The 21,670-nt window shown below is 33.7% G+C and overlaps 3 protein-coding genes across 5 annotated transcripts; 1 reads left to right on the forward strand and 2 right to left on the reverse strand.

Annotated features, from left to right (window-relative positions):
• The first annotated feature begins 3,429 nt into the window (after window positions 1–3,429).
• On the forward strand, window positions 3,430–4,488 carry LOC141659714 (uncharacterized). Its single transcript, XM_074466640.1, has one exon. It carries the CDS (start codon window positions 3,430–3,432, stop codon window positions 4,486–4,488), a length of 1,059 nt encoding a protein of 352 aa, XP_074322741.1.
• Window positions 4,489–8,366: 3,878 nt separating this feature from the next.
• On the reverse strand, window positions 8,367–9,095 carry LOC141659715 (uncharacterized). The gene has a single exon (XM_074466643.1). The coding sequence runs from the start codon at window positions 9,093–9,095 to the stop codon at window positions 8,367–8,369; it is 729 nt and encodes a 242-aa protein (XP_074322744.1).
• Window positions 9,096–9,469: 374 nt separating this feature from the next.
• Window positions 9,470–13,876, reverse strand: LOC141661577 (single myb histone 6-like). 3 transcript variants are annotated; one of them, XM_074468587.1, is made up of 6 exons: window positions 13,750–13,850; window positions 13,575–13,611; window positions 12,592–12,753; window positions 12,131–12,394; window positions 10,094–10,349; window positions 9,472–9,805 (listed from the first exon to the last, which is right to left on the reverse strand). In XM_074468587.1, exons 3-6 carry the CDS (start codon window positions 12,739–12,741, stop codon window positions 9,759–9,761), a joined length of 717 nt encoding a protein of 238 aa, XP_074324688.1. In that variant the 5' UTR covers window positions 12,742–12,753; window positions 13,575–13,611; window positions 13,750–13,850; the 3' UTR covers window positions 9,472–9,758. The 3 variants fall into 3 exon arrangements, with proteins under 3 accessions (XP_074324686.1, XP_074324688.1, XP_074324687.1); XM_074468585.1 differs by lacking the exon at window positions 13,575–13,611 and having other exon boundaries at window positions 9,470–9,805; window positions 13,750–13,876; XM_074468586.1 differs by lacking the exon at window positions 13,750–13,850 and having other exon boundaries at window positions 13,575–13,724.
• Window positions 13,877–21,670: the final 7,794 nt, after the last annotated feature.

Below are 21,670 nucleotides of genomic sequence, written 5' to 3' on the forward strand. Positions count from 1 at the left end.
TGGAAGGGCTGAAAGAAAACACAGACATCTTCTTCTGTTGCAAGAGCTCTCAAATTCAATTCAAAAGTTCCAATTCATCTTTGGGGAGATTGTTTACTCACTACCACTTATATCATAAACAAAACTCCATCTAAAATCTTAAACAACTTATCTCCTTATGAAATACTTTTTCATAAACCACCTCTCTATGATCATATGAGAGTATTTGGTTGTCTTGCATATGCTTCTACCTTGTCTAAGAGAGCAGATAAGTTTACTCCAAGAGCAACTAAATATGTGTTCATTGGATATCCTCAACATCAAAAAGGCTACAAACTCATTAATATTGAAACATGTCATAAGTTTGTGTCTACAGATGTTGTCTTTTATGAGAATGTTTTTCCCTATACTACATCTGTTTCCATTACTTCAACCATGTTTCCTTCAGATTCTTCTTTTATTGATGATTTAGAATTGTCAAATACTCCATCTTCTGCACACACTGAGCTGGAACATCATCATTTTCCTTCTATTTCATATGATTCACATCATTCTCATGATACTTCACCTTCTGTTAATTCTCATCTTGATAATTCTCATGATTCTGATAACACTGATCATATATCTTCTTCTGATAGTGGTTCTGCTACAGTATTACCTATACCTGAGAAAAGTTCTAGACCTATTAGAGTAAAACAATTACCAGTTAAGTTCTCAGATTATACAGGTCTTCCAACAATTCTTAATAAGACTTGTGCCATAACTGTTACATATCCACTTCATATTGTTGATTCCGTGCAAGGTTTTACACCAACTTATCAGGCTTTTGTAGCAAATTCCACTGTCATCCCTGAACCCTTATTTTATTCTCAAGCTATAAAAGATTCTAACCGGTGTAAAGCAATGCAATTAGAACTGAGTGCTTTGGAAGCCAATAATACTTGGCAAATTACTTCTCTTCCTCCCGGCAAGAAGGCAATGGGTTGTAAATGGATTTATAAAGTCAAGTATAAATCTGATGGTACTTTGGAAAGATATAAAGCCAGATTGGTGGCTCAAGGTTTTACACAGACTGCAGGAGTGGATTATTTTCAAACCTTTCCACCAGTAGCTAAAATGGCCACTGTCAGAATGGTACTATCCATTGCTGCTATTCAAAACTGGCATATTAATCAGTTGGACATTACCAATGCTTTTTTAAATGGAGATCTTCATGAAGAAGTGTACATGAGATTGCCTCCAGGTGTGCCTATTCCTGCTTCTTTTGTTGGCACTAATCCTGTCAGTGGTTTGATAAGCTTTCTGATGCTGTTATCCAATTTGGCTTTACACAATCAAGGGGAGATGCTTCTATATTTTATCTACATTCAGTTACTTCAGTTACAGTATTGCTGGTTTATGCTGATGACATAATACTGGCTGGTTCTTATGTCAAGCAAATTGGAAAGATAAAAGAGTTTCTTGCTTCTAAGTTCAAACTGAAAGATTTAGGACACTTGAACTATTTTCTTGGACTTGAAATAACAAGGTCTTCAGAAGGCATATATATACATCAAAGGAAGTATGCAATGAATTTGCTGGAGAATACAGGTCTGTTAGCTGCAAATCCAAGTGCTATAACCATGGAAGCTCAACATAATCTCCAGTATGATTCTGGAACATCTTTTCCTGATGCTATGCAATACAGAAGATTGGTTAGGCAGTTGATTTATTTGACAATTACCAGACCATACATTTCTTATCCAGTGCATATATTGAGTCAGTTTATGGCTGCACCAACAGATGTTCATTGGAAGGCTGCACTGAAATTAGTAAGGTACATAAAGGGTAATCCTGGCCAAGGTATGTTTTTATCAGCTAAAAGTCCATTAAAATTGAAAGCTTTTTGTGATGCTGATTGGGCTACATGTCCTATGACTAGAAGATCATTGTCTGGATATTGTGTCATGTTAGGAGATTCACTTATTTCATGGAAATGCAAAAAGCAGAATACAATAGCAAGATCTTCTGCAGAGGCGGAATACAGAGCTTTGGAAACTATACTATGTGAAGTCACTTGGTTGTACAATCTATTCAAAGAAATATATTTCAAGATTCCTACACCAGTTCCTTTGTATTGTGATTATACATCTGCAATTCACATAGCTGAAAATCTAGTTCTTCATAAGAGGACAAAGCATATCGAGCTGGAATGCCATTTCATCAGAGATAAAGTCAAGGAAGGGCTGGTGTAACCTGTGTACTTGTCTACCAAACAGCAACCAGCTGATCTACTTACTAAACCTTTGATAGCTGCAAGACTAACGTATTTATTGAGCAAATTGGGAGTTCGAAACATGTTCAGACCTGCCAATTTGAAGGAGGGTATTAGACTGCATAAGATAGATAGTGGTTAAGTTAGAAATTAGTTAAGGGTAGATTAGACATTTAATCTAGTTGAGAGTTAGTTACTTCCCGCCTAAAAGTTTGTTCTTGTAAACTTGTATATAACTCAAAACAATCTGTACATTTTATTCATTCAATACAATTTTCATTTTTCACATTAATTTGAAATAACAACATACTGGTAGAATTATTTCCAAGTGTTCACAGTTTAGCGAAACCGATAATATAAACTCAGTCACTGTAGAAATAATTCTGTAAAACCTAAGTCTTTCATTTCCTTCGGCATATCCATGTATGCAAATTCTGTTGGTCCTATACGTTCAACCATTACTCTAGCCACCTCATCTCTGACCTCATCTCTGCCAGCTAATGCCCAGCTCAGCTAACTACAGCTCAACATTCTGTTATAAATTCTGTGGACACAATTTGCAGTATATATAGTCATTGAAAAAGTGACAAAAGTGGTAGTAGTGTGTATAAGACTCTATTCTTCTTCTTCATAAGTTTGTTAAGTTTGTAAAACAGATTCAGATGGATTATAGAAAATAATATCTTCTAGTTCTCATTTCTACACCTTCAATGCATTATATTTGCATTATCATCATGGTATCAGAGCATGATTTCAATCAAAATCAACAGTTAATCGGTGTTCTTTTCAGGTGATCTTGTTCTTGTCTTCAATTCTTCATTATATAGATCGTCGATTTATTCGATTCGTCGTCATCGATATTTCCTAGCAATTTCATTGTTCATAATAATTTCTGATTTCAAGCTTTGCGATTAGTAACGATTAGTGTTTTGTTGATATTGGTTGAGATGTATAAATGTTTTGTGTGTGCATATTAGTTGTTTATAGAATTTGGGAACGATCTATCGTTAATTCATTAATTTTCTTCATCAAAATTGTGATTAGATCAGTATATTTTGATTCTCTTCAATTTAAGCAACGATTTATTGTTAATTTTGTGATTAGACCAGTATATTCTGATTCTCTTCAATCTAAGCAATGATTTGTTGTTAATTCACCAATCTTCAAAAATAAATCAATTCATTACTCGATTCACTATGTCTGAAACTAGATCTAGACCGTGTTTACCACCTAATAAGGATCCTACCCGTGTTTATTTCATTCATCCTTCTGATTCTAATACTACTCAGTTAGTATCCGTCAAATTCAATGATACTGGATTCAATAACTGGAAATGTTCGATGATGCTAAGTCTATTAGCTAAGATTAAAATCGATTTTGTTGATGGTATTATAAGCAAGCCTGAACCAACTACAGTTGAGTATAAAGCCTGGGAAAGGTGTAATGATCTAGTGTGTGCTTGGTTGTTGTTCAATATGGATGATGTGATAGCTAAAAGTGTTATGTTTCTCAAAAGTGCGCGTGAAATTTGGATTGAACTAGAGGAAAGGTTTGGCTATACATCCATGACACAAGTGTATTCACTGGAGCAGCAGTTAGCTGAATTGAGTCAAGGTTCTAATAATATATCTGAATTCTTCACTAAAATTAAAATGATTTGGGATGCAGTCAATGATGCAAATCCGTTTCCTACTTGTACCTGTTTGAAATGCACATGTAATCTGGAACATAGGGTTTATCAGATGCAGCAAGATCAAAGAATGATTCAATTTATAATGAAACTAAATGAAGAATTTGCATCTGTGAGAGGGAATATATTGATGCAATATCCTATGCCTAACATCGCTAATGCTTATAGGCTCTTTGCTCAAGAAGAAATACACAAGGAGTTATCATCTGTGACAAGTCAAACTGAATCTTTAGCCTGTTTTTCAAAGAAGAAAAATTTCAAGAATTTTAAGCCACAAAGTATGTTTAACAAGAATCAGTTTGTACCTAACAAAACTACAAAAGGAGTTCAGGCAGGTGCTCCTGGGAGAAAACCTCAATATTTCCGCACTCATTGCAAGATTCCACCAGGGTTCAAATCTAACAGGGATAAGAAGGTTGCTGCTACAATTCAAGCTGATTTGATTAAAGAAGAAGGCTCATCCTCCACCACTTTTTCTGCTGCTCAGTACAATCAATTTCTGGAAATGTTAAACAAACGTCAGCAATCTGGTTTTTCTTCTGTCAAGCAAAATGAGGACTCTTAGAACACTCATGCTCTTCTAGCAGGAAATATATGTCTTATGTCTAAATATGATAAAGATTGGATTATAGACAGTGGGGCAACATATCATATTTGCTCTAATATTGATCTATTTAAAGATTACAAATCAGTTACTGGTAGCAATAAGTTTATTACTGTTCCAGATGGGAGAAAAGTTCAGATAACTCATATAAGAAAAATATCTCTAAATAATGACATCATTTTATATAATGTACTTTATGTTCCTGAGTTTTATTTCAATCTGATTTCGGTTAAGAGGTTATGTAAGGATTTGAGTTGTCAAGTAGTTTTCATTCATGACAAGTGTTATGTTCAGGGCCTTTCACAGAGGAATCAAATGCTTCTTGGTAGTCTTCACAATGGATTATATCATACTGAACCTGAAGAAACCGAGTCACAAATATGTTGCACAATAGTTGAAGAAGCCCAGTTATGGCATCTAAGGATGTGGCATAAACCATTTTCTCATCTCAAGCTAGTAAATCCACAATGTGATACCAAAAATTGTGCCAATCAATTCATCTGTCAAGTTTGTCCTGCAGCAAGACAGACTAGAAAGTCTTTTTCTTGTAGTTGTATCAAAACAAAAGGTGTATTTGAATTGATCCATTTAGATATCTGGGGACCATATCAAACAAAAACTCCAAATGGTTGTAATCAGTTTTTAACTGTGGTTGATGCTTACAACCGATTTACTTGTGTTCATTTGTTAAAACCTAAATCTGAGGTTATTTTTGTTTTGTTGAAATTTGCTGCCTATGTTGAAACTCAGTTCAAAACTAAGATTCAAAGTATAAGATCTGACAATGCAAAGGAGTTTTGTGAAGGTGATTTGCAAGTTTTCTGTCAAAAGCAAGGTATTCTTCATCAACAAAGTTGTGCATACACACCCCAACAGAATGGGGTAGTAGAAAGAAAGCACAAACACTTGCTTGAAACTGCTCGAGCTTTATCTTACCAGTCTAAAGTACCTCTTCGATATTGGGATGAGTGTATTCTTTGTGCAACCTATTTGATTAATCAAATGCCATTAGCTAGTATCAATAATCACTTTCCTTATTTCAAACTTTTTAATCAACCTCCAGAATTAGACCATCTTAGAACATTTGGTTGCTTATGTTTTGTTAACACTCTAACTGTCCACAGAACCAAATTTCATCCTCGAGCTGTTCCTGGGGTATTTTTAGGATATTCCTAATACATATTAAAGGATAAAAGGTTTTAGGCATTGCTACAAACAAAGTGACTACTTCCAGAGATGTCACATTCTTTAAAAAACATTTTCCCTTCTTATTTCAAAATGAAACTTCCGCTTCATCTTATCCAACAGTCATTTATCTTTCTTCTGTCACTCCTTTTTCATCTATCATTAATCATGAGTAAATGTTTCCTTGTTCTGATGGAAACGCTAGTTCAGTTGATACTAACAGTCCAACTTTGAATTCTTACATTGATCTCTCAAATACTCCTAATTCTTCAAATACTCATGATACTAATAGTATTTCTTCGACTGACCCTTCTTTAGTGCATGATATCAATACTTCTGTTCTGGATACTCATCTGCCTTCTTTAAGACAATCAACCAGATATCATAAGCCTCCTGGATACTTAAAAGATTTTTACTGCAATACAGTTTTGCTGTCTAATCACTGGTGTAATCTAGTACAGTTTTCTGACCTTCCTTGTGAGAAGAAATGTATTATCTCTAAGATATGTGATATAATTGAACCTTCCTCTTATTCAGAAGCTTCACAACATCCTCTTTGGATTGAAGCAATGAACAAAGAATTAGTAGCTTTATCTGCTAACAATACTTGGAAATTGACTGATTTACCTAAAGGAAAAAAGGCAATTGGTTCTAAATGGGTATATAAAGTTAAACTTAAAGCAGATGCAAGGCCCGTTTAGTAGCCAAGGGTTTTAACCAAAAATATGGTATTGATTAGACTTTCTCTCCTGTGGTTTAAATGGCTACTATTAGGTATATTCTAGCTGTTGCTGCTTCTTCTGATTGGTTTGTTCATCAACTCGATGTGAACAATGCATTTTTACATGGTGATCTATCCGAGGAAGTGTATATGAAAGTGCCAGATGGTGTTCCTAATCCTTTTAGTAAGGTTTGCAGACTCAGAAAATTAATTTATGGGCTTAAGCAGGCTTCTAGAGAGTGGCATTCCAAATTGACTCATACCCTTATTCTTCAAGGTTTTGTTCAGTCAAAAAATGATTATAGTCTCTATATCAGAAGCACTGCTGGTTTAATCTGCATTGCGGCAGTATATATAGATGATGTTATCTTGACAGGTACTGATCATGAAGCTATTTCTGAACTTAAAGTTTTTTTGCATCAGACTTTTGGTATTAAAGACCTTGGCAGATTAAATTACTTTCTTTGCATAGAGGTCAGCTATCTCTCTACTGGTATATTTTTGAGTCAAAAGAAGTTTACTCATGAGCTACTTGACAATAGTGCTCTTGATCTTACCAAGAAGGCTACGACTCCATTGCCTTTAAATATGAAACTTTCAGCTGGTGAAGGTGATTCTTTGTCAAATTCTGATGACTATAGGTCTCTAGATGGAAAATTAAATTTCTTAACAACTACTCATCCTGATTTAGCCTATACTGTGCAGTCTCTTAGTCAGTTTATGCACAGTCCTTGTACTACTCATTTTGCTGCTTTAACACACACTCTTCGATATGTGGCACATACTGTTGGTCAGGGTATTCTGCTTAAAGCAAATACTGACATAAAGCTTCAGGCTTTTACTGATTTTGATTGAGCTGCTTGTTCTAATTCAAGGAAATCTATTACAGGATATGTTCTTCTATTAGGAAATTCACCAGTTTCTTGGAAATCGAAGAAACAAAGTACCATTTCTAAGTCCTCTTCCGAGGATGAATACAGGGCAACGACAACTGCTTCTTCTGAGGTCACTTGGCTTATTCGTTTATTGGTGGAATTGGGTGTTTCAGGTCTTACGCCGGTTACTCTTCACTTTGACAATCAGTCCGCACTACATATAGCTAAAAATCCTGTATTTCATGAACGTACGAAGCATTTTGAGATTGACTGTCATTTTACAAGGGACAAAGTTATGAAGGGCTTAATTCAACTCACGTATTTACCTACTCATTGTCAACTTGCTGATGTGTTTACTAAGATTTTGCCTTCTCTATATTTCAAAGAGCTTCTTTCCAAGTTAGGATTTCATGATCCTCAGTCTCCTACAATACCTAACTTGAGGGGGGGTGTTGGTCCTATACGTTCAGCCATTACTCTAGCCACCTCATCTCTGTTGGTGTTTAGACTAATAAAAGAAAGAGAGAAAAATATAGAGAAGTAGTGAATGAAATGAGATACATACTTCTATCTAATTTCTGATAACCAACGTGTGATTTTATACACTAAAAAAAACTAAAACTCCTAAAAACTAGTTATTATCTTATCTACTAATTATTTGAAAAACACCTAACAAACTAATCAACAAATATTCAAGAAAACAATTCAAATAATTTTGAATTATTCTCAACACTCCCTCATAATTCAAAATTCTAAAAATTAATTCGATGATGCTGTACTTCCCACCATCACCATTGTTGTTGGAGCCCTTCTCTCCACAGTTTCATTTGGGAGCCCTTCTCTCCACAGTTTCATTTGGGAGCCCTTCTCTCCACAGTTTCATGTTGATGTACTTCTCACCAACGTACACATTGGAGCACTTCTCTCCAATATCAAAATAGTTCTTCATCAAATACTTGTGTCTTATTGACACTTTCTTCCGTCTTGACTCTACAATACTTCTGCACATGTCCAAACCTCTTGCATTTAAAGCATTTAGGTCTTTCCTTGTTCCAATATTATTTTTCTTCATGTCCATTCTTCTTACAATGACCACATTGAGTAAATTTTATTTTTTGCTTTTGAGTTTTTGCCAAAAAAGCTCCTTCCACCGCATTTTCAGTTTCCTTGTTTCTCATCGCTCTTCTTTGTTCTTGAGCTTGCAGAGAATTAATTAGCTCGGATAATGATAGTTCACTTATAACTTTTGAATCTTCAAGAGATGAAAGATTTGACTCAAACCTTTCAGGCAAACTCACAAACATCTTCTCTACAATTTTGCTATCAGGCACATCTTCTCTAATCAGCCGCATTTTGTTAACAACACCCATCAAATTTTTATAATAATCTTGTATAGTGTCTTTTTCTTTCATGGCTAAAGTCTCAAAATCCCTTTTGAGATTTAAAACTTGCATCCTCTTTATTCTTGCGTTGCCCTCATACAATTCTTTTAGTTTGTCCCAAGCCTCTTTTCCTGTTTCACAAGCTATAATTCTTGTGAAAATCGATTCTAACACGGCCGTATGAATAATTGATAAAGCCCTTAGACCCTTACTTGACTCATTTTCGTGAAACTTGATTTGATTTAGAATAGGATTGTCTGTAAGAGGTTGTATCTCCCTCTCACTTTTCACCCATGTCCATAAACCCAAATCTTTCAAATGAGTTTTCATTTTAACATCCCATACTTGATAATTTTCACCACTAAAAAATGGAGGAGAAAGATTTGGTGTTTGATTTGAAGACATGGCTATGTTATATCACAGACCCTTAAGATCAATAAGGCTCATGATACCACTGTTGGTGTTTAGACTAATAAAAGAAAGAGAGAAAAATATAGAGAAGTAGTGAATAAAATGAGATACATACTTCTATCTAATTTCTGATAACCAACGTGTGTTTTTATACACTAAAAAAAACTAAAACTCCTAAAAACTAGAATTTATCTTATCTACTAATTATTTGAAAAACACCTAACAAACTAATCAACAAATATTCAAGAAAACAATTCAAATAATTTTGAATCATTCTCAACAATCTCTGACTTCATCTCTGCCAGCTAATGCCCAGCTCAGCATTCTGTTACAGTTTCTGTGGACACAATTTGCAGTATATATATATAGTCATTGAGAAAGTGACAAAAGTGGTAGTAATGAAAAGTGGTAGCAGTGTGTATAAGACTCTATTCTTCTTCTTCATAAGTTTGTTAAGTTTGTAAAACAGATTCAGATGGATTACAGAAAATAATATCTTCTAGTTCTCATTTCTACACCTGCAATGCATTATATTTGCATTATCATCAAATTCTAAAGTAAGAAAAACAAGCCCAGTAATTGATATATTAATCCAACATTACAGAACCACCTATATTTAATAGTGATGATTTGCAAAAGCCAGCAGCAACCAGAAGTTCAGCGCTTGCTGCGACCTTTTTTTCCTCTTTTAGGTACTGCATAACCTGCGTTTGTTCAATAAACAATAAGTTGAAACATAGAATCAATATTCTGAAGCTTGTAATAGAATGTTCCTATCACTTCTGCAGTAACTTGTTATATAATTTTAAAAACTCAAAAACAGTTTTAGCAGAAAAAAAACTTATTTAGAGAGAGAGAGAGAGTAAGGGTGGATCTGAAGAAGTTAATATAATCATATTTGATCGAAAACGACTTAAATTTTTGAAAGGGAGATATTTAGAACAAAAAGTAAAATTGGACCGCAGAAAGCATTAGAATGAATGATATATTACCAGGCCTAGCCTTCTTTTCCCTTATTTCCTTTTCTAATTTTTCACTGTAAGCTTTTAATTGTTCTGCGGTATTTTCAGCCTCTACAGCTTCCTTTTCCGCCTCTTCAGCCTCTGCCATAGCAGCTTCAGCCTCCTTAACTGCTTCTACAACAGCAGCAACAATATCCTCAGGGCTCATCAGCCCTATACTTATCAGCTCTGCATTAACTTCGCTCCGTAGGCTGTATGAGTATGCTGAATCATACTCCATTCCTTGCTGCACATGTGAGATTTACTTATTAAATATTACTGATTAGAAAACTCGGTCTTTTTTCATAAGGATAAGCCTCAAGAAATCCTGTGATGCTCTACTTGTTAGTGATATATGTATTTATAATTTGCTAGGGCCTAAAACATAATCCATACTTCACTTGAACATTTTTGGTTTAATGGATCTAAACCTATAATACGCAACTTATCTGGTCATAATTTAATAGATAATCAAAATCGACAATAAGCTTTAGCGAGACCTTCAAACACATATATCTGCACTATGAAGATATCCATTAGAACTAAGATTAATCATAAAATCTTAGAGTTTATATCAATAGAAGTTGAGACTAATGCAGTATATACTGATGCTCTAAAATTTACATGATGCTGTAGGCTCAGCATAGTTATTCATAAAAATCAGCCCACAGACTAGCAAACAGTTTTTTTGTAGTACAAAATCGGTAATACATTAGCATGCATGTACATACATATTTGTATACCACTGTACTTCAAGGGATCATAGTACTCAGACAAAAAACTTAATCTCTTCACTCATTTGCACATTGAACTTCTTCAAGATCATGCTTTTTGGTTAAAACAGGAAAACTAAGAAAAGGTAATGAGTGAAGAATTGAGATTAGTACATGACACACTCTACTGATCAGATTAGAATTTATCAAAAAAGTAAGTGTAATTTGTACTAGAAAATTCAATAGTTCTCACCACAAAGAGCTTATATAAGGAGCATGGAGTCACAGGTATCCGTCAAACTTATCGCGATGAAATTAATGAGAACAATAGTAAGTGTCCAGAAAAGAAGATAAAGCAAATAAAACCAAAGAATCTCAAAGAAGATCAAACAGATAACTTCCGTACCTATCATATCCACAAACTAAATGTACATAGATATAGAAAGTTGATACTTGCTTGGTATATGAAGAACAAAAAATAGAAAATTCAATTTCATTATAGCAGACAATGAAATAATGGAAACTCTAAAAGAGTAACACCAAAAGATACGAATCATTAATGCACAACAAGGTGTCTACTTTCTACTGATTCAAGATCAAGTAACAACAGCCACACATCATAAAACACCAACTATAGTAGCAAAATATTTTATGTATACGACCTGATTGAAAACCCATGAGCAGTACTTTCAAATTAATTTTTACTTTTTACTGTAATGGACAGTGATACCTTACTATGAACATATATGACACAACTTATGATCATCAAGCATTGACCAAGTCCCTTCAGAAATCGAGTTTATCAATAGATATGTTTCCTAATTATATATAGATGAAACTAAACCCTAAATTTGTTTTCTTTAAAATCTTTATAATTTACAACTTAAGAATAGAAACTTCACAATAAAGCCAACAACAAACAATGAGAGCATATTTGACTTAAGAAGTTAATATGCTTGTCGATATCAGAAAATCAACAATAATCGTATGTGTATCTGATCTTTTCAGTAACCCTCTCAAGTAAATCAAGCTTATGATTAGAGGAATAACATCTCAAAGTTGGAACTTCACAATGAAGTCAATGAGAAACAAAACTCATCAAATGACTTAAAAAGTCTATCTTCATATTGGCTTAAAAAGTTAATATGCTTGTTGATTTTACCAATACTCTAAAGTATATATCTTATCTTTATATTAACCCTCTATGTGAATTGAACAAGCTTAAAGAATAAAGGCAGAAAGACCAGATTGCAGCAGAGAAATAAATTATAGAAACTGCTTTATTTCCCCCTTCTAACCAAAAAAGATTAATTACCTCGATGAGTTTTCCATCAAATGGAACAGTTCTTGTATCTTCCAACGAAAACCTTGTTAGCTTTTCAAAAACACGCTCATGTGATGCTTCTTTAAATAAGGATGGTGGCTCGGGTTCAGCGATTTCATCTTCATCAGAGCCCTCACTAGTAAGAGCCACAAATTTACCACAGCTTCGGCTGGTCTCCTCCATTTTCTTTGGTACAGGCTTGCATCTGTTTCGAGGCTGGCCATTCGTTATGATTTGCATATTTCTCCACTTGTCCTGAAAGTCCTAACAATATTTGTTTGAAAAAATCGGAGAAAAGGAAGGACACCAAGAAAGGCTTGCATATATTATTTTGCCAACGGTATCTATAATAGTATGGGCATTAGCTTCCCGATTGTTATTACTGTTCATATTCAAACTGTGAGTAAAGTTTTTTATCAGCAATGAAAGAAGGTGTGCAAGGTTCATCGTACCTTGAGGTCCACATTTGAGCGCCTACGCAAGACACTTCCGAACTGGGGGTCTTTGAGAATAACCCGCCATTTACCGGCACCATGCTTGGCTATTCCAGCTCTCATATCGTCTTCCTCTTCAACAGTCCACTTAATCTTACAGGGACCCATAACTAATGTGATCTGTGAAAAAGTGAAGCATTTAAAATCATGCGTACTGTTCAGCGCATCTGGAAAGAAGATAACTGAAGATTTACTGAAACAAATTTAGCAAGAACTACACTAATTTTCTCTTTAAATGTTTACAGAAATTCCTCTAAGCCCAATTTTCCAACACACAATTTACAAAGGTGTGCAAATGGTTGATTATCATTAATCATGATCAACAACATTCCACACTTGAATAGTGTAAAATTAAGACAATTGTAATTGTCTGTTTAGCAGAAGGTTTATACTATAAAGACTAGAAGCAAAATATAGGGTCTGACAGGAAACTTAAACTAAATTAACAATGTCAAGAACGAACCCGAAGATCATCAATGATTACGTACATTAGTCAAAACACACTAACAGGTAAACTACAATATTAGTTGACAAAGAAGTTATATGGCCAGAGTTAAATAATTTTCTTAATTACATAGTTATGTTAAAAGAAATCTTAGCTTTGACTCTTTGATGTGAGACTTGAGTTGATATATAAGAAGATGCAAAATCAGGGCAGTGCCTAAACTCCCTGCTGTCTTCCAAGTCACTAAATTAATTAATCAAAAATTCAGTGATAAATTCTCTTAGCCCCAAATCTCTAGGACTCAGTAGGATTCTTCCTGAATTTTAACCCCCAAATTCACCTAATAAGCACATAAAATCCTGATAAAAAATCAGCATTCTTTTAATCATGAGTAATCAAAAGCTAGTTAACATCACATAAACACACAAGGTACATAGCTTGATATAATACAACAAGATAAACAAACAATTCAAGATATATAACATCTAGCACTTACTTTTAACAGAATCTTTTTAATTTCCCTGTGAAAACAGCTTGATTTAACAAAAAAAGATATACAAAAATAAAAATGTTAGATCACTGTCAATAAATATTTTCTAAAATTCTTGATACAAAAGGTGGCCACTGGCACTGAATTTTCACGATGTTTTTTAGAAGAAATGTGGGCTTACCTGTATTTTTGATAGCAGAAAGCTGTAGAATATTTGTTCCTTATGCATGTATCTGGTCATATATATCATATGTGTTTCTATGAAGGGGGTTGATGCTTGTCTATCTTCAGGAAATAATACGCTTGCCCCTTTGCCCGGCCCCGCCTCGTAATATTTTAAAATAATGTACATAAGTTACTTATATCTTAACATTTTGGGATCCTTTTGGTTCAAAAGGCCGTGTGAGTTTGGAATGACGGGATTGATGATATTATATTTAATTTTAAATATAATTGACGGATCAATTTTGATTCGAAAATTACATTTACATGTAAGTATATATAGTACATTGAAATTAAATTTTTGTATTATTTAAAAATAAGATTTTTATAAAAAAGTACATAATTAGTAAAATATAATTTAACCAATTAAATAATAATTCAATGTTTTTCAATAAATTAAATATTACTAACTGGCATTAAATTAAAATAGTAAAGATCTTATTTAAAATTAAATAATATATCATATTTAAAATATATGTATCGAAAGAATTTAATGGTATAAAAAAAGATAAAACAACAAAATTAAAATTGATACCGCTTAATTGACGGGTTTATCTTCACTTTAATATGAGCAGTATCAATGGTAAAAGATGAGATTCAAGAACGCCATTCAACTGGTAACTATAAGATTTGATATTTACATATTATTATGAAGATAGATTACAAAAAGACAGAGGAAAAGAAAGAGAGTAATTGATGTAACTAACTCTGAGACTAACTGAGAACTTATATACAATGTGTGTGCGGGATGTGCCAGCTGGAAAAGAAATGATAGAAATAGAAATGATGCTAATGATATGGATGGCATATGTGATGGAATCAATATAGCCAATATTCCCCCTCAAGTTGGAGGATCTAGAAGACATACCCAACTTACTGAGTCGCTCTTTAAAATGAGGAGATTGAAGGACCTTTGTAAGCACATCGGCAAGTTTGTGAGTAGTAGGAAGATATGATAATTGTAGGAGCCCTTCTAACACCTTTTCACGCGTAAAATGACAATCAAATTCTATATGTTTGGTACGCTCGTGAAAGACGGGATTCTTAGCTATGTAAAGTGCTGATTGATTATCGCAATGAAGAGTAATCAGAGTTAAACTAGTGAGGCCAAGTTCAGTTAAAAGACGAACCAACTAAGTAACCTCAGAAGCAGTGGCAGCCATGTCACGATACTCGGATTCATAAAATGATCGTGAAACAGTACCCTGCTTCTTAGACTTCCTGGGGAATTGCCAAATAGAACAACGTAACTTGTAATGGAACGTCTAGTGTCATGGAAAGAAGCACAATCGGAATCTGAGAAAGCCTGGACAGTTAAAGTATCTGAGACTTTAAGCAAAATACCTTGGCCAGTAGATTGTGCAACATAACGCAGTGTATGAGTAAGAGCAGCCAAATGAGTGGAACGAGAGTGTTGCATAAATTGACTCAACGTTTGAACAACATATGATAAGTCATGATGGGTGTTGGTAAGATAATTGAGCTTACTTACTAGTGACCTATACATTTCAGGATCAGAAATTAAATCATCATCAGACATGTTATGCTTCAGATGAAGAGGAAGGGGAGTAACAACAAAACAAGTAATATCCAAAGAACAATCTTGAAGCAACTCAGTAGTAAACTTGCATTGTGTTAACACTATACCCTCAGATTCATATCCAACTTCAAGTCCTAAGAAATAATGAAACTCGCCTAAGTCTTAAATACTGAATGCCCGATGAAGATGAGATTTAAGCTCATCAATTTTCACCAAATTATCACTTGTGACGATAATGCCATCGATATAAACAACAACAATAGTGATCTTGCCTCTAGCGAATTTAGTGAACAAGTTGTAATCATTTTTGGATTGGGTATAACCTTGTAAAAGCAACTCCCGTAAAAGCTTAAAAAACCATTCTCGGGATGCCTGTTTAAGGCCATATAAAGACTTCTTTAAACGACAAACTTGGTTAGGTAGATGAGGCACACCATCAGGAACCTTCATATAAACTTGTTCCTTTAAATTACCGTGCAAGAACGCATTATTAACAACCAAATGGAACAGTTTCCATTTTCTGCTAGCTACCAGAGCAATCAAACACCGGATTTTTATCATCTTTACAACATGTGAAAACGTTTCATCGTAATCAATACCATGCTTTTGATTGAAGCCCTTTGCAACTAAAAGAGCTTTGTATCATTCTAAAGAACCATCAGAATTGAGCTTGACCTTAAAAACCAATTTATTACCAATCGCTTTCTTGCGCGGGGGAAAATCAACTAAAGCCCAAGTGTGATTATCTGCTAAGGCTTTTAATTCCTTATTAATAGCTTCTAGGCACAGAGGATGTGTAGAAGCCTCGATATAATTTCTAGGTTCAACAATAGAGCTAGTGTGTGAAAGAAAAGCTTTGTGTGTAGATGGAAAAGCGTCATAGGGAACTAAATTACACCAATGAGGTGATACATTGAGACTTTCAAGATGTGTCAAATGACACTGATAAGAATTCAAATAAGAAGGAGCCTTTCTGACCCTGGTATATTGCCTTAAAGGAACAACAGTGGCATTTTGAGAAGAAATATCAGATGAATTATCAGATTGAGTGTTTTCAGAAACAGAATTATCTGGTGATAATGTGGTGGAAGAACGGTCATGGTTACCATCATTTTGAGTAGAATCACTAGGATTAGTGTTAGAAAAAATATCATTTGATATATCATAAGAATAAAATGATTTAGTGGAAGTAACACTAGGCAAGAAAATAGCCGTATTATATTGAGAATCAGAAGGTGTTGACATAATGTGCTAGGGAAAATGATGCTCATAAAAATTAAGATTTCAAGAAATAAAAATCTTTTTAGTTTTAAAATCAAGAATCTTGTATCCTTTAGTATGTGGAGGGTAGCCAATGAAAACACAAGGGGAGGCTTTAGGATCAAATTTAGAACGATTAGGTTTGTTATTAGAAACATAACAGAGGAAGCCAAAAATCCTAAAAAATTATCAAGATAAAGAGGTTTGTTGTATAGTCTTTGAAAGAGTGTATCATTGTTAATATTATGAAGGGGCATCCGGTTACATAAATAACAAGCATATAATATACACTCTCCCCAATAACAATTAGGTAAACGAGATTGAAAAGCAAGAGACCGGGCAGTGTCTAGTAGATTTCTATGCTTGCATTCAACTACATCATTTTGTTGTGGTGTGTAACTGCAAGTAGTCTGATGTATAATTCCTTTAGCCTGGTACAACTTGTTCATGGCACCTTCACTGAGTTCCATTACATTATCACTTCTAACACAACCAACAGAAGTATGGAATTGAGTCTCAACATAGTTAAGAAATTGAGTCAGAACAGAAACAACATCTGATTTATATTTGATCAAATGAATCCAAGTATATCAGCTATAATCGTCTACAATAGTAACAAACTGAGTACATCCATTGTGATTTTAACCCTATAAGGGCCCCAAATATCAACATGGATAAGCTGGAAAATGGCAGTAGTCTTGATTGAACTATGTGAACAAGACTTCTTGTGATGTTTAGCTAAAAGACAAATATGACAGAAAGAATCTACTTTTGTACAATTCTTAATAGAACAACTAGGTTGAATGATTTCAAGTTGCTGAAAGGACAAATGTCTAAGCCTCAAATGCCACAGTTTTGCTTCAGCTGATATGGAGAGACAAACAACTTTGTTGGTGAAAAATTGAGATGCAGAACTAGATTTAACATGATGCACAATATATAATCCATGTTGTAAATCACCAAGATGAATGAAAAGCTGATTCTGAGAAAGCACTACAAGAAACAGAGCAATAGATACCACCCTTTTAACATCGGTTGGAAATGCCACCGATGTTAAAAGAAGTTTTAACATCACTTGGTTTTTAAACAATGTTAAAGAGTTTATAGACATCAGTTAAAGATGTAACTGTTGTTTATTCTCAATTTTTTTATTTTTTTGAAATACGGCTACATCACTCTAGTCCTAAAGCGATGTCTAAAACTCATTTTAAAAATTGTCACGCTACCTCCCCTTTTCTTCCCCGCCTTAACCAAATTTTCATAATTGATTCTCCCCCCAGCCATTTTTTGCCTTCCCTTCTAACACAAACTGTAAGAACCCAAATTTTTGACATCGGTAAAAGACCTTTATGAATGGTAACCTTGCGGTTTAATAAAAACTTTTGTGACCACACCATATACGAGTTTTTAATTTAAGATTCCGAGTTGATATTGTGATTATACGTACCAAATGAGTGTATGTAAACACTATTAGTTTTCGAAGAAAACAAACTTTGAAAAACAACCGTATCTATGAACCATCAAGGATTACGAGAATCACAATATAATTATAAATTTAAAATCCTACAAATTCAAATCCAAGTACGATACTTCAAAACATAAAGAACGTATAAAAAAGGATTTACACCGCGAACCGTTTACGAGAATTTATTATGAAAAAATAAGCGACCGAGCGAACGCGTAAACGAAAAAATAAACGTATCAAACCAAGATAACTATACAAGCTAACTAGAGTAAGAAACTAACCATGGTCAAGTAACCAAATAGAAACCTAGCTAAATAGAAAATGATAACTTAAAGGCTAGTAATAGTAAACCTAAAGTCTAAATTAAGTAGAATAGCTTGCAAACCTAGGATGCTAGCCAAGATATTCATGGATTTAGTAGTACTAGGATATATACTAAATCATATCTCACAAATCTTCCAAGAGAAGCATTTCCAAGAAGCAACAAAACTCTCTCTCTCTCTCTCTCTCTCTCTCTTCAAAACACAATGCTGATTTCAAGAACACCATGGAAAGAAAAATTCATTTCATGTTCTACTCATTTAAAAATCACCAAATTTTAACCAAAGAATCCTCGTATCATGTACAAGGTACTTTCAAAATTTCATGGCCATTGGATTAGTATAGCATAGTCAAATCCTTGCTCAAAATTGGTGGTGAATAGTAACTCCGAAAATCTCTTTTTGTTTTCTTGATTTTCATGGCTTGATTTAGGATCCTTAAGCACAACCAATCTCTCCCAAGGTTCAACCATAAAGAAGAGAACCTCCCAAGCTACCAAGAAAGGTATAAACCTTCATCCAAACTTTGTTTAAGTTTTAAGTTTCAAGAAAAGTAAGGATCTTGGATATAAGTATGGTTTTGATGATTGATTTGATATTATCTTAATGTTTAGTTAATTAGTTTTAAGGTTGATTATTGTTGCCTCAAGAACATAATGTTCTTGAGGGGAGTTAGTGTTGAGATTATAATTTGATGATTGTTGAGGGTGGTATAATGATTTAAGACGTAAACGAAACTCGGATTATACTCGTAACCTCGTTAAAACGAACAAAACTCAACTTAAGTTTCTGAAGAATTTCCTGAATGTATAAACTGTAGTTTCTTGAAAAGTGAGACTTGATGCGAAAAACAAGTAATTTCTGCTGGGCCATTATCATTATGATAGAAAATGTTATGAGGATCGTTTAAGCGCTTGAATCTCTTGACTTCAATTTACGGATCAAAAGTTATGACCGTTTTAGTAAAAGTGATTTACGCGACAAAAACTACTACAAATTACAAATTTTGTAAATAGAAATGATTGACTTACAAATATTTAAAGATCATGAAATTTTAATAGAGAGTAATAAATAGAGTTTATTAATTTCCATATAAATCTCAACTAAAAATATTGTTTTTTTCAATTTTATAAAAATGTCGGAGCCGAGGTCGCGCGGAGTACGAACATCAAAAACAACCCCCTGTTAGAAATTGCTTCTTCGGGATTTTATCCCTCTGCCCAGAAAACTATTTTCAAATAATGTGTTCTAAATTTTGTCTAGATAGTGCACGCGAAAATGGTGCGTCAATTGAGTTAACGGTTTGAGAGAAATCAACATTTTAGTGGAAGATGTATGAATAGTAAAACTCCGTAGATGACCGAACTTTTAAAATGATTTTAAGCTAATTATATTCTTTTTATCGAAATGAAACTTTTATGATAAATATTGCAAGCATTCAAGAAGCTCCTTGAGGTGGTTTCGTATTAAAATTTTATTTTACGATTTATTAAAAATGATAGAGTGCGAGTCGCGTAATAGTAACATTCGGTAAAGTCAACTCTAGAAGACTACTTTGACCGTCCATTTCGACCAATGATTGATACTTATTTCGAGTCGGTCGAATATTGAAAATTATGAATTATTGAACATATTACTAGAATATAAGTTGGTGATGAGAGTAAGAATGCTGATTAAGATTATGATATTTGTTGATTAGAAAACCCGGAACGAGAGGAAGTCGGGAAACGTATCTTGGACTCCAGGCAAGTTTTCAAACCTTACCTTTTTAAAACTGTTGTGTTGTGTTTGTTTTCAAATATTTGCGATATATGCATGATTTTGTATTACAATTTTTTACGGACTGTGATATATAATATCATACGATATGTTAATGATTTCGGTATAAGAATATTATCGAATTTCAATCGATAACGCTAGAGAGTAGTATTGTATATATGAGGTGTATATTTTAGACCGAGGATCAGTCAGTATAATTTGATGAAAACCCGAAAGTATTCTGGAGGGATTTTATTTAAGAATATTAATGCTATAGTAGAGCGTGACGTATAAGTTGTAAGACGGAGAGTTTGTCAGCTTTTACAAAGTAAAAATCCCGGGAATCATCCTGGAATTGTTTTGGACGATTAAAAGTCCGTACTTATTTTATTCCAAGGGACTCGATGTCCACTTGCGAAGTATTAAATACCTCGAATTTATTTAAAATGATTTTCAAAGATGATATTCACTCAACTATATTTAATTACTCGAACAATGAATATTATTTCAGATATTCATTTAATATAGGAGATGTATTCTCCAACTATTGTTTATTTCAAGCTCACTTATTTTATATTTATTAAAGATTAATTTAATTACTTAAACATAAATTAGTTGAGGAATAATATTTCAAATATTCTTTTAAAGAAGAACTATTCGAGATTTAATTATTTAATTATTCAGTATTTATTAAATGATTTAATATCATTTAAAAATCATAAAACCTATTTTAAAATATTTTCCGAGTTTCAGAAAATCATACTAATACTTTCAGATCGTCGAAGAATATTATCTCGACATACCTTATATATTTTGACTATAGTTTCAAAAGAAACTCCCCCTCATTTATTTTCTGTTGACAACGGTCAACTCACATTATCTTAGTACTTCCCTCAAAAATTCTCGAAAGTACATATATATATATATACTAGCAACATGAGTTGTGCCTATCAATAAGTTAAATGCTTTGGGAACTCGAGGAATACGAGTTCTTGGGATATGATAGGATTTCTTAAAGGACAAGGGAGGGGTAGAGATCCAGTACTTCGTGTATTAGGGAGACTACCAGTACTGTGGGAGACAGTATTATATGTACCTAAGGACCTGCGAAATGTGTGTATACCCAAAATGAGACACATAGCTCGTATGCGGCAAGGGTGATAACGGGGATACGAAGGTGTCGTCCTTCTACTAGTAGAAAAGGTTACTATTTTCCGTATTATGACTGATCATCGTATGCGGTGTGTAACGCCCCCAAATCCGGGGTCAGAGGATTTGGTCGTCACTATGAAACCTCAATCTAAATCAACCTGTTTAATTAATAAACAAATGCCAGCGGAAGATAATTATCATAAATGACCCCAAACTAATCCAAGATCTTTTAAGGTTACAGTTCTAGAAACAAGATATCCAAATTCCACAAATAATTTTTTCTCACTTTCTTTTAAAACTCTTTTCAATAAATTCCAACTCACAATTAAACCCGCTAGTATGACTTCGAAATGAAGTATACTAGGCCCAAATAAAATATACAACT

The sequence above is a fragment of the Apium graveolens genome, chromosome 5 (genome assembly GCF_009905375.1).
Source record: "Apium graveolens cultivar Ventura chromosome 5, ASM990537v1, whole genome shotgun sequence".
Taxonomy (NCBI): Eukaryota; Viridiplantae; Streptophyta; class Magnoliopsida; order Apiales; family Apiaceae; genus Apium; species Apium graveolens.

Bases quoted from the DNA above. Each gene is read 5' to 3' on its own strand.
- LOC141659714 (XM_074466640.1), top strand. From the start codon at position 3,430: ATGTCTGAAACTAGATCTAGACCGTGTTTACCACCTAATAAGGATCCT.
- LOC141659715 (XM_074466643.1), bottom strand. From the start codon at position 9,095: ATGTCTTCAAATCAAACACCAAATCTTTCTCCTCCATTTTTTAGTGGT.
- LOC141661577 (XM_074468585.1), bottom strand. From the start codon at position 13,818: ATGATATATATGACCAGATACATGCATAAGGAACAAATATTCTACAGC. The intron at 12,754-13,749 runs GTAAGCCCACAT...ACTTTTTCACAG, and splicing joins TTCTGCTATCAAAAATACAG to ATCACATTAGTTATGGGTCC. The intron at 9,806-10,093 runs GTAATATATCAT...GAACAAACGCAG, and splicing joins GGAAAAGAAGGCTAGGCCTG to GTTATGCAGTACCTAAAAGA.